The 15,143-nt window shown below is 39.2% G+C and overlaps 1 protein-coding gene across 6 annotated transcripts in view; it reads right to left on the bottom strand.

The window, feature by feature from the left end:
• The window catches only part of LOC307179626 (uncharacterized protein C8orf48), a 219,028-nt gene extending 211,822 nt beyond the window's left edge, over positions 1-7,206 (bottom strand). For all 6 annotated transcript variants that reach the window (XM_079909031.1, XM_079909033.1, XM_079909034.1 and 3 more), the window contains exon 1: positions 5,682-7,206. In XM_079909031.1, the coding sequence (XP_079765157.1) occupies positions 6,165-6,974 (810 nt within the window). In that variant the 5' untranslated portion in view covers positions 6,975-7,206 and the 3' untranslated portion in view covers positions 5,682-6,164. The remainder of the gene's footprint in view (positions 1-5,681) is intronic.
• Positions 7,207-15,143: the final 7,937 nt, after the last annotated feature.

Genomic DNA, 15,143 nt, shown 5'->3' with positions numbered 1-15,143 from the left:
AGGGAGGCAGCCTTCTATAAGCTCAGATCAGCCATCAAGGCCTCCTTGCTAAGCAGAAGTGTTACCTACAGGATAGAGCTAAGTCTGGGTCCTCTGGTGTATCCCACCTGCAGGAAAGGGTGGCCTCTTCTGTCCTCAGTCTCTTGCCAGTTGACTAGGTGCCAGAAGAGGTCACTCCTCTCTTGAACCCTTGGCTATTTGGGGAGCCCCTTGGGATTAAATGAGTGAACAGCAATGGGAGTTTGTTCACTTTATGGACAGCATCAAAACTGCACATCATGGGGCTTTCTGGAGATCTGCTGCTTTTCATTCCTTAATCCAGACATCCTTGATAAAGGATGGGATCCAAGCACCTTCAAAACTAACTGAACCTCAGGCAGTTATCTTACCCTGGCCAGTAAGTGGCTCCACTGGTGCGTGTTTACAGACTCTCAGGCCATTGCAATGGGCTAGCCACCTGGTTCCACCAATGGTCTAGTGACCTGGTTCCACCAATGGTAACCACAACAATTACTTATCCAAGGCTTCCATCCTTGGGGAAAATAACTGTGGAAGTCTCTTTCCTCACAGATACCCAAAATATAAATCAGTGTGTCATATTAAAGCCACAATACAGGCCTCACTTTATCCACTTTGGCATTCCAGATGTTGTTAAGGGTGACCATTTCACTTCTAAAATTATCCAATGCTGGGCTCTTGAACAAGGTGTTCAGTGGAACTTTCCCCACCCTTGTCAGTCTCAGGCTACAAGCCTCACAGAACTCCCTTATGGCATACTCAAGCAAGATAAAATTTAATTAAATGAAATGTGACTTTTTTATCATCAAACATCAGGGATGACCTGTAATAAAGAGTCTGATTCCATTTTTGATGTTTGATGGTCAGAAACTTCCAAGGCCCATCCTCCTGCTCCACCTTTGGACTAGCTGATAAGAAAGCCCAGGTGTCCCTCTGGTACTGGCAGGAAGTTCAGACCATGTAAGCCCAGCCCACAGATGGGAATCCTTACCTCAGCACCCCCCCCCCCCAATCACAATAAAAGGCAAACCAGTCCTCTTTCCTCTCCGTCTAGCCATTTTTAGATCAGCTTGGGAGCTTGCCCTGTGCCCCCTGGAAGCTCTCATTACATGAGTAATAGACCTTCTCAGGCTTTGTGTGGGGTCATCAATCTTGACATCCAAAGCAAATTTTGGGTGGAATGACCACAACATACTTTCTCCTAAACCTCTGTTAATACCTCAACAGTGGGCTCATCAAAACTAGGCTTTAGAATTATTTGAGTCACCCTGATAGAATTTTGCAATTTCCACTGTAATTTGAGTCTACTGAAAATTGGAAAATTTTGAAATTCTCTACTGCAGAGGGTATTATCAACTGAGAATTCAGCTATCTTTTCTTTTTCTGTTTCACAGTTAACTATTTTTGTATGTACTTTTCATTTGTCAACTCCAGAAAAAATTGGGGGAGAGCCCACACTCATGTAGAGCCACAATTCTTACTTCTTTGCAGCCTGTTTAGCTATGTCGCTGCAGAAAAAACGAAGTTACTATATTAGGCTTCATCATGAAATAAACTAACATGTTTAAAATTGGAGGTATTCAGAGCTGGGTGTCCCAAACATTCCTAAACAGTTCTGAGATTGGAATCTGAATGACTCAGATGCTCAGGACTGAATTTTCTTTCTCTCAGCCTGACACATCACTTAGTTCTGTTCCAAGGATTTCGTTTTTCTAACACTCGTTAAATGCATAGATTTGTTTCTTAGTGCAGAAATTTTTGTGATAAAAAATCGAGATAAAAACCATAAACTAAATAGGTGTGTATTTATATAATTTATATATTATAGTTATATAAATTGCATATTTGTGTAATCCTGTACCAGGTTGCCAGATACAATTTTTTTTTTTTTTTTGCCAGATACATTTTTAGTGCTTGGGGAAATAATGGTTTCTTAGCATCTGATATGATGGACTTTGCTTTCCAGCTATACTGGAATCTCTTGGGTGCAGCTATAAAGAGTCTGGAGAAAGGATATTCATTCCTTTTGAATTTGTTCAGAGACAATAAACACTATTCTCAAGTTCGAGCATCAAGAACTTGTACCTCTTTTCAAAATTGCAAAAAGTCATGAATTATCTTTAAAATTAACAATTCCCATAAATGTTTTTTCTACCTGAAAATATGAATTCCAGAAAGATATTTTTATATTAATTCTTCTAAATGAATACTGTATTAATTGGCTGCATAGGGAAAGCTATCTTATCAAAAAGTTTTCCACTAATTTGTCACTGAGAAAAAGTATGTATATACATGAAAAAAAAAGGGAATCCAAGCCACGGAGAGAGAAAAATTACAGAAAACAGCTACACAAAGGCAAAACATTGACAGAAAAGTGTATGCTAAATTATTTTCTTCTTTTGATGCAAAAGACATATTAAATGTCATTATTTGTATGCACGTCTTCTTTCATCCGTGAAACTTGTTGAGCACCGTCCTGTGCCAGGCATTGTGCTAACCCCCGTGGATATCATGTAAGATGGTATCAACTCTATCCTCCAGTTGCTCACAATCAAGTAAGAAAGAAAAGACTATTAAGACACAAGTGTTATAATATGAATTTATATTTGTGCCTTAGCATATAGACTACAGCCTTTAATTCTGATTAGTCAGTGTTTCATGGTTATGGGCTGAGTTCAAAGAAGGTGAGGCTTTAGACTGGGTTAAAGAGTACATAAAACCACATGATCATCTCAACTGATGAAACACCCTTTAATGAAATAAGAACATTCAATAAACTAAGAATAGAAGGGAACTTCCTCAAAATGAAAAAGACCATTTATGGAAAACCCACAACTAACATACTCAATGGTGAAAGTCTGAAAGCTCTTCTCCTAAGATCAGGAACAAGATAAAATGCCCACTTCACCACTTCTATTCATTATAGTACTGGAAGTTAGAGCCAGGGCAATTAGGCAAGAAGAAAAAAACAGTATCCAAATCAAAAGCAAGAAGTAAAATTACCTCTGGTCACAAATGACATAATCTTCTAGCTATAAAATCCTACACAATCCATTTTTTAACACTGTTAGTGCAAATCAATGAATTCAGCAGCAGTTTCAGGATACAAAATCAACAGGCAAAAATCGGTTGTATTTCTATGCACTAGCAATGAACATCCAAAAAGAAACTGGATTGGAAAAAATTCACTTACAATAGCAAACAATGGAGTAAAATACTTAGGAATAAATTCAATAAAAGAGGCACACAACTTTTGTATGCTGAAGACTATGAAACATTTCTTTCAAAATTAAAGAAGACCTAAACAAATTCTAAAAATCTCTTGTGCATGGACTGGAAGACTTAGTTGACTAAAGGGTGAATTATGACCCTTAATGGGGAAATTATTCAGCATTTTGATTATGAGAAATGTGAATATATTAAGATGGCAAAGATAAAGCAAGATGTAACGTGAATTTCAATAAAAAGTTACTGTGAAAATGGTAATGATTTTATTTCCCATTTTATTTAGGAATGACTAAGAGAAAATACACTAAATTTTATGGGGAAAAAAAGAGTATCTTAATACATAAATGAAGGTCTAAAGGCAAAGAGTAATATTGACATGATACAAAGGTTATTTTTTGCTGATACAAAGGCTATTTTTTTGCTGATTTTTACAAATTTTTGACCGTGATAGCTTAAGTGTTAGACATATAGAAAAATTACCTCTCCTGCTTTCCCTCCACAGCTAAACTTCAAGAAGTCTATACCTGTATTCCTCATTTCCTTAGCTTACATTTATTCCTCAATCTACTGTCAGTCAGCCCAACTTTTATGAAGTTGCTGTTGTTAAGTCAAAGAAACCAACACATGACTAAATCATCTGTTAACTCTGTTGCATTGGCATGCTTAGACAACCCATCCTTCTTGAAATGTTCTCTTTCTTTGGTCTCTCTGACACGACTCTTTCCTGGTTTCCTTTATCCTTCTATGATGACTTCTTCTCAACTTCCTTTGCTGTCTTATTCTCCTCTACCCAGCCATTAATTGGTGGGTAGAAGTTCTCAGGAGTTGGTCATAGCCCTTCTTCTCCTGTCATTCTCCTTCCTTCTAGAAGAGCTCACCACATCTATGACATATATGCCAATGATCCCCACCCCCTCAAGACCTTTTCTCCAGATCGCAAGCACAAATAACCAAATGTTTCTCAACCTCTCAGTATGAATGTCTCAAATATTCCTCAAACTAACCATGTCCAAATAATCACCCTCTTAATCAAACATGCTCCTATCTTAATGAATTATCATTCATCCAAATGCACAAGTCAGAAACTAAGTAACATTCTTTTTTTTTTTTTTTTTTTGAGGTACGCGGGCCTCCCACTGTTGTGGCCTCTCCCATTGCGGAGCACAGGCTCCAGACACGCAGGCCCAGTGGCCATGGCTCATGGGCCCAGCCGCTCTGAGACATGTGGGATCTTCCCGGACCAGGGCACGAACCCGTCCCCTGCATCGGCAGGCGGACTCTCAACCACTGCGCCACCAGGGAAGCCCATTCTTAACATTTACCTTTTATTAACCCTCCATATCCATTTCTTCACCAAAGAATGTCAATTATTACCTCCTAAGTACTTCTTAGATCTCTATTTCTATCTGTACTGTCAAAACCCTAGTCCAAATTGCCAGCATCTGTCTCCTGCATTGTTATAAAAACTTTGTAACTATTCCAACTATAAAATGTTGCCCTCTAGAATCTGAAAAAATACTGGGTGGAAAGTCTTTAGTCCTCAAATCTGTGAAGGAAGCACAGTAAACTCTTAAGTTTCCAGAGTACCTGTAGAAATACTATCGAACGCAAGTCCGAGTGCCCAGCACACACTGCGGCCAAACAATACCAAAACGTCGGAGTTTGGAGCCGAGAAAGGTTTATTGCAGGGCCATGCAAGGAGACTGGTGGCTCATGCCTTAAAAACCCTGGACACCTGGAAAGCTTTCAGCAAAGCCCTTTTATAGCCCTTTTATAGGGAGGGGCATGGTTAGTTGTTACAAACTTCTTGGTGTTAGATCCTTTGTTCTTGAGGCCAGGTCACTGTGTTCTTATAAACCTCCATCGAAACAAATGTTATTCTCTGTTCTGACAAGAAAGGGCAAGGTCCCAAGGCTCAACTTTCACCCTCCGAGGTCCAGGCCCTGGCTTACAGGAGGGGGTCCCTGCGCGGGCCAGTTACCCTGCCCAGGAGCTTTCATCCAGCACCCAGTCTGAGTCCTCCCGCCAGCGCCCAGGCCTGGGTGAGGGGGCAGATCTCAGCTGGCAGCGCCCTCAGGGCCAGGTCCCCAGACTCTGCCCAGCCATCATCAATGAGGGAGCCAGGCGGCCAGGACCCAGCCGGCCCCGACCCAAGCCGGCCCTCAGGCTTTTCATTTAACCTGGAGAGAATCCTTTGTATACGATCGACAGGAATACGTGTTGTAGCAAATGCCCATCAGGGGAATCCCCAGCTCACAGCAATTGCCCTTCTTTGAGAAGAGCCCAACCACAGAGGTGGACCTGAACTAATGACCTGCAATGTCCGTGCAACTTAACCCTGGCCTCTGGCCACCTCCTAGGAGGAGACAACTGATCTAAGCTGCACCAACTTTTGAAACTTGAATGGAGAGACTGAAGCAGGTTGAAGCTGTTACCTCAACGGCAGTGTCCATATACTCCAGTTGCTGAGGCCTCCACGGACTGCGACCCATGAAGACCGCCCGCCGCCATTAGGTTGCAGACGTTGGGATGGGGGAGGGGTTCGCTGCTGCTTCGCTGCTTCAAGGTCTGGGCCTGGCTAGCGGGCGGCTGCGGTGAGGGCTCTGGGGCTCTGCAGGACCCGGCCCTCAGCCTGTCCCACGCCCCGCAACCGCCTCTCACCTCTCACCACACTCTCTGCCGCGAGCACTACTGCGAGCTGACTGTTGGCTCAGGGTCTCGCGATAACGGTCGTGCTAACGGCCAGGCCAAATGCTCTGCTCCTATTACAGAAATGATGATAATTATTCAAATACACAACAAAACATTTATACACACTACACATTATCATTAATAAACACCATCCCTTGTTTAGTTAAGAGTAAGAGGTTTGAAAATTGGCGGACAAAAAGGCGATGACAAGCACTATTTCCATTCTACTACATCTCCTGCTTTATATCTGACCTTTCAAAACCAGAGTAACCAATTTGACTTTTCTCCTTCAGTCTTTCCCAGATTATTCTGGGGTCATCGGAAAGCCTGGGAAGGCTCTGATGTATTTCTCCAATAAGGGTAAGAAAGTCTTTCATATGAAGATCTTCATCTATTTTCTCTTGGAGTAGAAGTGACTCCAGTAAAGTCTTCTTCTGTTTCAGGAAGGCAGATTGGGCCAGTTCTGCTCTTTTCCTGTTACAGTTGGGACACCGAGAAGAAATGTGTTGCTTAGCTGTTACCACCTCGTTGGGTGTTGTCCTCATGTTTTTAAAATAGATTCTGTTCAGAAGCTCATCGGGGACAGTACAGTTTAAGGCATCTACCTCTGGAGCCTCTGCATCCGATCCAAGCTGCAGCTTTTTATGTCCGCTGCTCTTTTTCCCCTTAGAGGTCGCACTATGATGGATCAGGTTTATCTTAACGGTGCAGAAAGACTGCAGGGCATTCAATTCTTCAAGGGATGCCTGAGTGATTTCTGTTTCAAGTTTAGTGTCTGGTTGGTACTGTCCAGAGTTCATTTCCTTGCCCTTGAGGTTGTTGATCCATTTTCTGCTCAACTTCTTTTCATTATTTTTGAAGTGTGAAAACTCAGATTGGTTGTCTCCATATTGCAAGCGTGGAGTCGGCGTTCCACTCTCGTATTTACTCCCAGAGGCACAGGACCAGGGCTGCAGTCCTCCAGAGGAACTGAATGAACTGGAACTCTGTGCCTCATCAGTAAAGGACTCAAAGGTCTCCTTAGAAAAGTCTGCCATAGTCCCGACGTCTGTCTGGGTCAATTTCCCCTGCTTCTCTGAATCCTCGGGCTTCTAGGCGGATGGCCATCACATTGCATCAGGCTCTGCTCCTCATCTGCTTTGCGGTGGTCAAGATTGCCTCAGGAACTAGTCAGTCCTGAACCCCTGGGGGATGGGTTTTGGAGCTGACCGTTGCGTAAGGAAACGCTTCCGGGCAACGCCTTCCCGCTGCCTTGGCAACCAGGGGCGGTCCTGCGCAGTAGGTCGCTGAGGCGCCTCGCTCCTCCCCTTCCCCGCCCTCCCCAGAACCGACTCTGCCCGCATTGTTCCTGTTGGGTTGTCGGCGCCGCCCTCTCCGTTCGCTCTCCGGAGTCTTCTCTTTAGTGCTATTTTAGTACAAAATCTAATAATCCTCCAGAAAAAGTTGCAAACTCCCCTTCCCTAGGGGTCAAAAAATTGTGCACGTGTGTGAGGGCAACAGGGAAAGGCGGCCTCTGACTAATCTGAGAGTGCACGCCTCGCCTTCAAAAAAAAAAAAAAAAAAACCCAAACAGAAAACCATCCGGCTGGCCAAAAAACACAAGCAAAACGTATCTGCCAATCAGATAGCCAAGAGATCATCTAATCGTAAACCGCGTCTTAGGATAAAATTCGAAATTCTGAAACCATCCTGTAAGACTCCTGAGTGGCACGGCTCCTACGTATTATTTCTCCAGCCTCATCTTGCACAGCTTTTTGTGCTGTAGCGTTACACTCTGCAGTTTTCCCAGTCACAGTTCCTCAGGTCTTTGTTCAGGCAGTGGCTCTCTGAATGGCACTTCAACACCCCTCTTCCCTCTTCGTAAGGTTAATTACTGCTCCTCTTTCAAGTCCCATTTTTTCAGGAAGTACTTCATACCCATCCCTGCCCCCAAACACTTTATAGCACAGCCTTTCTTTCCGGGTTTGCAACTGTGTTTTATGCATATTTGAGAATGCCTTCCACATCGCCCCCAGATTAAAAACCCGGTGAAAGCAGAAATCCTGTCAGTGTTATCCAGCAGTCAGCAGGTACCTGATACATAGAAGGTGCTCGATAAATCTCTGTTGAGTAAATGTGTTGAATGGTTATGGAAACAGAAGTATTACCTTACACAGGTCCGCGCCTGGATCTTGTGGAATAAGTACTACAAGCTCAAGGAACTTCAGTCTTTTCCTCTTCCTGAACCCCCCAAATTAGGCTGCTACTCATAATACATCCTTTTACAACAGACTTTTTAAAAATATGGTAGAGTTTTATTAACTATTCTCAGAAATTATAAAATGTTCACTCTGAAGGTTGACTTTTTCTAGATCTTAATAAATATCTGAGTCTAGCTCTTAGTAAATATCTGAGATAATTTCAAGAGAATGGGTTTCCTTGCTCATTTCCTTCTGTGTGTGGGGGGGGGGTAGTAGCGGTGTTGGGAGGGTGTTATTCGACTCTAGCCCGATATATTTAATGTTATTCCCAAAGTGCTCACTTTGGCAAAGAGTCAAAAGTCTGAAATGTTCGAAAAGCATCTGTCAAATATAAGCCAGCTTCATATTGAAGAGAGTCCAACTTCATTTATTGCACCCAAATCATATTTTATCCTATAATATTAATCTTTAAAAAGAGGTAATAGATACTTTGTGGTTAATTCCAATTAATTTCCAGTTCAAGGTTAAAGATTTTCATTTTTAATTTTTGTTTCAAAAGTATCCATCATTCCCTGAAATATTTACACATTCATATTTACACACAATTCACTATAGCACACATTTTCCCCAGAACATTGAGCAAGGGAGCTGTGCTTTAAAGTATATTCACATCTAGTAATATGCTAAATATCTGGAGTAATCTGTCTTTTAAATTTTTAAAAATATAGTTATAAATACCTCGATTTTATAAAAATAACTTTATCCTAGAAGCAAGTAAATTTGCTAAATTAACCAATTTCTTTGTAATAACCAGCTGGACCCAGTAAACTCTTCAACATTCTAATATATGTATTATCTAAGGAAGTAAAATAGCCCAACCGTACTATCATTTTCAGAAATGACTCATGAAGACAGAAGTCAGTTTGATTTTAAACACAGAAACTTACTCTTTGTATAAACCTATTCTCTTTACGTTTCAACTCTATCACAGAATAAAGCTTAAAGGTGACACTACTTAAAATCCACACTCTTGTTGTCAGTCTTCTATATGTGAAATATAAATAATATTTTCCTATTCTCTTCCTTGTATATGAGAATTGTCAGTGATATATATGTGAAAAGAAAATCTCAGAACATTCCTTAAGCGGTACTGGCAAAAAATATATATATACATATATATATTGCATATTATTTAGAAATCCTTAAGAGAATTGTGAACAAGTGTGTTCTCTTAAACTAATTTGTTTACTTCAGATGTTTCAAGTGAGAGAAAAAAACAAAACAAAAACCAGGAATATATAAAGGGGAAAAGGGAGTAGGGAATTGCAACTTTCCATCTTATCTAAAATCTTTTTACTATCCCAATGGATACAAGTCACTCCTACTCACTATACTGAAAGCAGATTTTATCAAGCTTTGCAGGAAAAAAAAAGTAGTATGTCATTTTAAACATTTTTTTGTTTTTATCAGGAAAAGAAAGATCGAGGAATTAACAGGAAACATTTATAGCTGTCCCAGAAAATACATAGAAATATTTCAGTGTTTCAATAACTTTGTTATATAATTGCTTCTTTATTTAGCAAATACCTATGAAGTTCAGAATAGTATTTTGCAAAACTGAAATTATCTAAAACTAAACTTAACTAAAACTAAAAAAAAGTTATAAAAAAGAATTATCCAATCAGCATCCACATGTGCCAAGAACATGCTGCATTTTCATTTTCTGTTATTCATGTTATCTTTTTTACAAGTTCTCACTCATTTTAGTAGCTATGGAAAACCATTAACCTGATAATTAAGCATATGCCAGGTATTCCCATGTGAGTCAGTCTCATTTTGTCAAATCTTCAGTCATATGACTTAATATGACTCTCTAATAGAGCTATTCCTTCCTTCCCTCTCCTCCTTCCCAAGGCAGTGCTTTGTAGAAAGGAATTCTTTATTATCTGTGGGGCAGTTGGTGTAGGGGGCCTCAACTTTGTGCAAATCTTTTTGTTGGTCTCCACGGCATGGTGCAGGTGGTCCCTGGATGTGTGCTGTTTTCTACCAAGGCACAGTTAGTCTGGTTCCTTCCAGGACCCTGACACAATCCTAGGCTACTGGAACTTGTCAAACCCTCTCCCGGCTCTCTTGCCTGTATCTTGACACCCACAGGTACGTTTCTTTCAAAGACCTGCTGAGACGTGATAGAGGAAAAGGGGAATGTGGTCTGGTACACACAGCATAGCCTAGAACCCTTGCCACCTGGTCATCACTCAGGCGACTTCCTGTGGCCAGCCCCTCCTCCAGAAATCTCAAGCATCTTGACATCTCTTAGGGGCTGACTGGAACATTGGGGTCCTTTAGAAACCACATTGTGACTGAAAGTTGCCGGGGTGGATGCAGAAAGTCATAGGAGGGAAAGAGACAAATCAGGCCTAAGCCTGCCATGGCACTATTTTTATTGTCCTGCTGTCACTGTCTCTTCTCTCCATCGTTCTTAATGGGGAGCAGGGCAAAAGCTCTCCTTCCAGCTTTTCCTCAACAATCAAATATGCTTTGCAGCTATAGAGCTTAACCCCAGAGACAGGAGGTCAAAACATATTAGTCTTCCTATCGGATTCCCTCTCTCTCTCTCTCTCATTTCTCTTTCCTTGGAGGGAGAAAGGCAAACTTTCAGCTTCTTCCTGCCAGGCAAGCACTTCTCCTCTGAGGGATCACAGTGGCCTCCTTGCCAAGGTGGCATTTGGTCTGCAACCTTTCCCAAAGCCGTTGTGGTGGACAGAATACCAAGAGGGAATCTAGTTTATGAATAAGGGAAATTAACTTGACAGATCCTTTAAAAATAGCCTGCCCTCTACATAAACTACACAGCACTGTGCTTGGTTCTGTGAACAAGCAAAATGAAAAATTATTTCCTCTCCTAAGGGTCTAAGTTGAATGTATCAGAAATCTCACTGTGAGACACAATTTTTGTGGAGTAAGGAATCCTACATCATTCATGATAAAAAACAATTTCCATTTACTGTGCAGTGGCTGTTCTTCATATTTGAAAAATGTTATACCAGACAAATATCTCAGTCTTCACATTCTTTTTTTCCTGTGTCTTCAGTTTTGTTATATTTCTGAAATTGATGAATTGCCTTATGAAGAGCTGTGTTTTACTTTAATAGCTATTGTTTTGCAAAGACAATGTTTAACGTTAAGGCTTTTGAGATATCTATCCCCCTCCTCAGTTTTTTACCCCCTCCCTCCTGCAGTATTTAAAAATACAAGATACGATATTATTTTGTCCGTAATACCTCAGTTTATATCTCTAGCTGGTAAGGCCTTTTTAAAAATGTAACCACATTATTATGATTACCACATCTAAAACACAATAATAATTCCTTAATATCACCTAATAATTATTCTGTATTCAGATCTTTCTGGTTGTCTCGAAAATCCGTTTTGCGAGTTGCAGTGTTTGAATCAGAATCCAAACAAGGTCCATTCACTGCATTTGGCAGATACTGTTCTCGTGTCTCTTACACAAGTTAAAAAACTAAAAAGAAAAAAATGGAGCAGGCAGAACTTTCTTCTCTGTTTATAGTTATATTCCCTATAGAACATCATTATTTTAAAGTTTTTGATTTATCCTTACAAGTTTCTTTTTGAAAATATAAATCAATGTATATCTGAATCCCCTTTCTTACCAAAAAAATTATATATGTATATCTATATGTTCAGCATATTCTACACGTTGCTTCACATCCTTTTTGTTTCTTCTCTTAAAAATATATTCTGGATATCACTTCATATCAACCTATAGACATATCTCTATGACTACATGGTATTCCATTGTGAGAATGTTTTTTCCCACAGTTGTTCCCACATTTTGATGGACTTTTCGTGATTATAAGAAATCAAATTTTTCTTCGTATTTTTGGAGGTGTATCTCAAACAAGATTCCTAGGAGCGAGATTACTGGATCAAAGGATAAAGGTGTATGTAGCTTTTCCAAGTATTTCCAAATTCCTCCCTATAGGGGGTGTACATTTTGCATTCCCGCCAGCAAACGCGTGAGAGGAGCTCTTTCCAAGAGCCTAGACAACAGGAGATGTGCTCAAATTTATAAATTTTTGTGATGCTAATGGAAGAGAAATGGTATCTCAGTGTAATTTTAAATTGAATTCCTCTTATTTTAAGATTAAACACCATTTCATGTGTATAAGGGACATCTACATTTCTTTTTTTTTTCTTTTTTTTTTTTTGCCTCTCACTGTTGTGGCCTCTCCCGTTGTGGAGCACAGGCTCTGGACGCGCAGGCTCAGCGGCCATGGCTCACGGGCCCAGCCGCTCCACGGCATGTGGGATCTTCCCGGACCGGGGCACGAACCCGTGTCCCCTGCATCGGCAGGCGGACTCTCAACCACTGCGCCACCAGGGAATCCCCTACATTTCTTTTTATGTGTACTGTCTATCCACTTATTTTACCCATTTTCCATAAGATTCTTCTTTTATTCTTCTCAATTTTTAAAAAGCACTTTAATATCAAAATATTATTTATTTTTCTGTGACGTAAGTTCTACATGATTTTCCCAGTTTGTCTTTTTATTTGCTTATGCTGTTTGCCATGCAAAACTTTGATTTTTTATTTCATAGAGCAAATTTATAAATCATTTTCCTTATTGTTCTTGGATTCTTTGTCACATTTAGAAAAATTTTCCCTACACCCATGTTATAAAGAAACTCACTCTTGTTTTCTTACTGTACTTGTGATTCTTTTTATTCCCTTGCTTTAAAACTCTGATTCTTTTATGGTTTCTTCTCTATTACAGTATGAGAGTTTAATTTTATATTTTTCCATATGGCTATACAGTGAGCCCAACAATACTTACTAAAATGTTCTTTGTTACCCCACTGTTTTTAGGTGCTGCTTTAACATAAATTCCCATATGCACTTAGGGTTTTTTTTCTGGACTTTCAACTCTAGTACGTTGGTCTGTTTTTCTATTCACATACCAAACCATACTGTTTTAATGGGCTCTATAATGTTTTAACCTCTCATAAGGCCAGAGTCCTCTCCTCCATTTGCAAGAACTTCTTGGAAGTTCTTGTTTATTTTTCCAAATGAACTTTATAACCAACTTGTCTTGCTCCAGAATAAAAGAAAAGAACATATGGTTATTTTATTGAAATGCAGTGAACTTATAAACATTGGGGATTTTTTAAAATTGGGTCTTCGTATCCAGAAATATGGTATATCTTTTCATGTCTTCAAGGGTATTTTGGCATCTTTTAGGTATTTTTCTTCATTTAGGTTTTGTCCCTTTCTTTTTAAGTTTATGTATTTTATTTTGTTTTATATTATACATTTTCTTTTAGTGATTTTAACATACGTTGTTTCTTCTACTATATTTTCTAACTGCTTATTATTTGTGTATTAGAATGCTACAGATTTCAACATTTTTATTTTATAGCTTGCTTTTAGCTTTAGAGTAGGTTTTTATTTTATTAAGGTTATTTATTTTATTTTTTTAATTGGCTTGTTTCTTTTTTTGCTGTACAATTCTATGAATTTTAACACATTTATCACATTCATGTAACCAACACCAAAATCAGGATACAGAATCTCCTTGTGCTGTCTCACTGATAGTCATCCCCTCAACCTACCCATGATGCTGAGAGCTGTGAAGGAAGGATATCTTCCAGGCCTCTCTCCTTGACCAGTAGCTGGCCATCTTCATGATCATATAGCATCCTCCCTGTGTGCATGTCTCTGTGTCCAAATTTCACCTTTTCAGAAAGACATCAGCCATATTGGTGTCCTACCCTAATGAACTCATTTTAACTTGATCACCTCTGTAAACACCCTATCTCCAAACAAAGTCTCATTCTGAGGTACTGGGGAGTTAGGACTTCAACATAAGAATTTGGGGGGAGGAGATAATTCAACCTATAACAGGTGATTTATATGAAAACCAGATCAAGGGCTAATTGGACAGTCTGCCTCTGGGGTAGATGTTTAGTATAAAACTGCTTGTGATTTGCTATGTGAGAAAAATAGAATTGTTAAGTACAGGGACTTAAGACAAACTGCCTTATAGGTGTACCTAGAGCTACATTACAGTAAGTATCACTTTATTTCTCTGTAAATTAAGCATATTTGTTTTATTTAGGAGCCTTTATGAGTGCAAATTATAGTTCTGCCACAATCACGAACTTGACTGACCAGCCTGTAGATTGTTTACATCTAGTATTTTAAGTTAGAAATTATTGTTCTTATTGGAAAATAAGTAAAATTTAAATTTTTAATTTTATGTAGTTTTTTAAAGATATTTTGATTGGTGTATTTCAGGATTTTTAATGTTTGTAGGCATTAAACAATGACTTCCCACTGCTTCATCTGAGTATCTGGTAAAATTCCAAAGAAGTGTAGATCATAAATAACTCAGTTATTTTAGAAATAAATATCTTCAATATATTTAAGGGCATCAATGGTGATATTCTTCACAAGAAAAAATGTTAAGTGTGAATTTGAATTGTATGATATCTTTTGCCATTTTGTTTTGAAAATTCTATGTTAACAACACATTATATAGGTTTTCTAGGCTTATTTATTTCCCCTTCATTGTAGTTTAACTTCAGAGCTGTTCTCAGCATCTTTATGCAATTTTATGCAGTTAGGTTCCTGAGCCTTCTGGCAATACTATTACAGATTGACCACGGCATCTAGCAAATTAATATAAATTTGAACCTAAATATAATGTATTTCTCTTCAAAGCACAGAGGATATATGAAATGAATTCAGAAATTTTGCCATTGATTTGAATTTGAGTTAAATAGTTTTGTGTTTTCCTTGAGGGACAGAGGTCTGTGGCTCTGGATGACTGGGGAAAAAGATCAAAATTCACAGTGGTTTTCCTGAAAATTACTGCATAGAATTATTTTTCCTCTACTCAATATCTTTGTAAAGCGTGTTACTGTAATTTTCCTACTCACAAAGTCAGCTTTCACTGTACAATGAATATTCATATGATTGCATAGGGTTGAATGACAGAAATT

This window comes from Stenella coeruleoalba (genome assembly GCF_951394435.1).
Source record: "Stenella coeruleoalba genome assembly, chromosome: 21".
NCBI lineage: Eukaryota > Metazoa > Chordata > Mammalia > Artiodactyla > Delphinidae > Stenella > Stenella coeruleoalba.
Note: the sequence above shows the minus strand (reverse complement) of the source record. Positions and strands in the feature narration are given on the sequence as shown.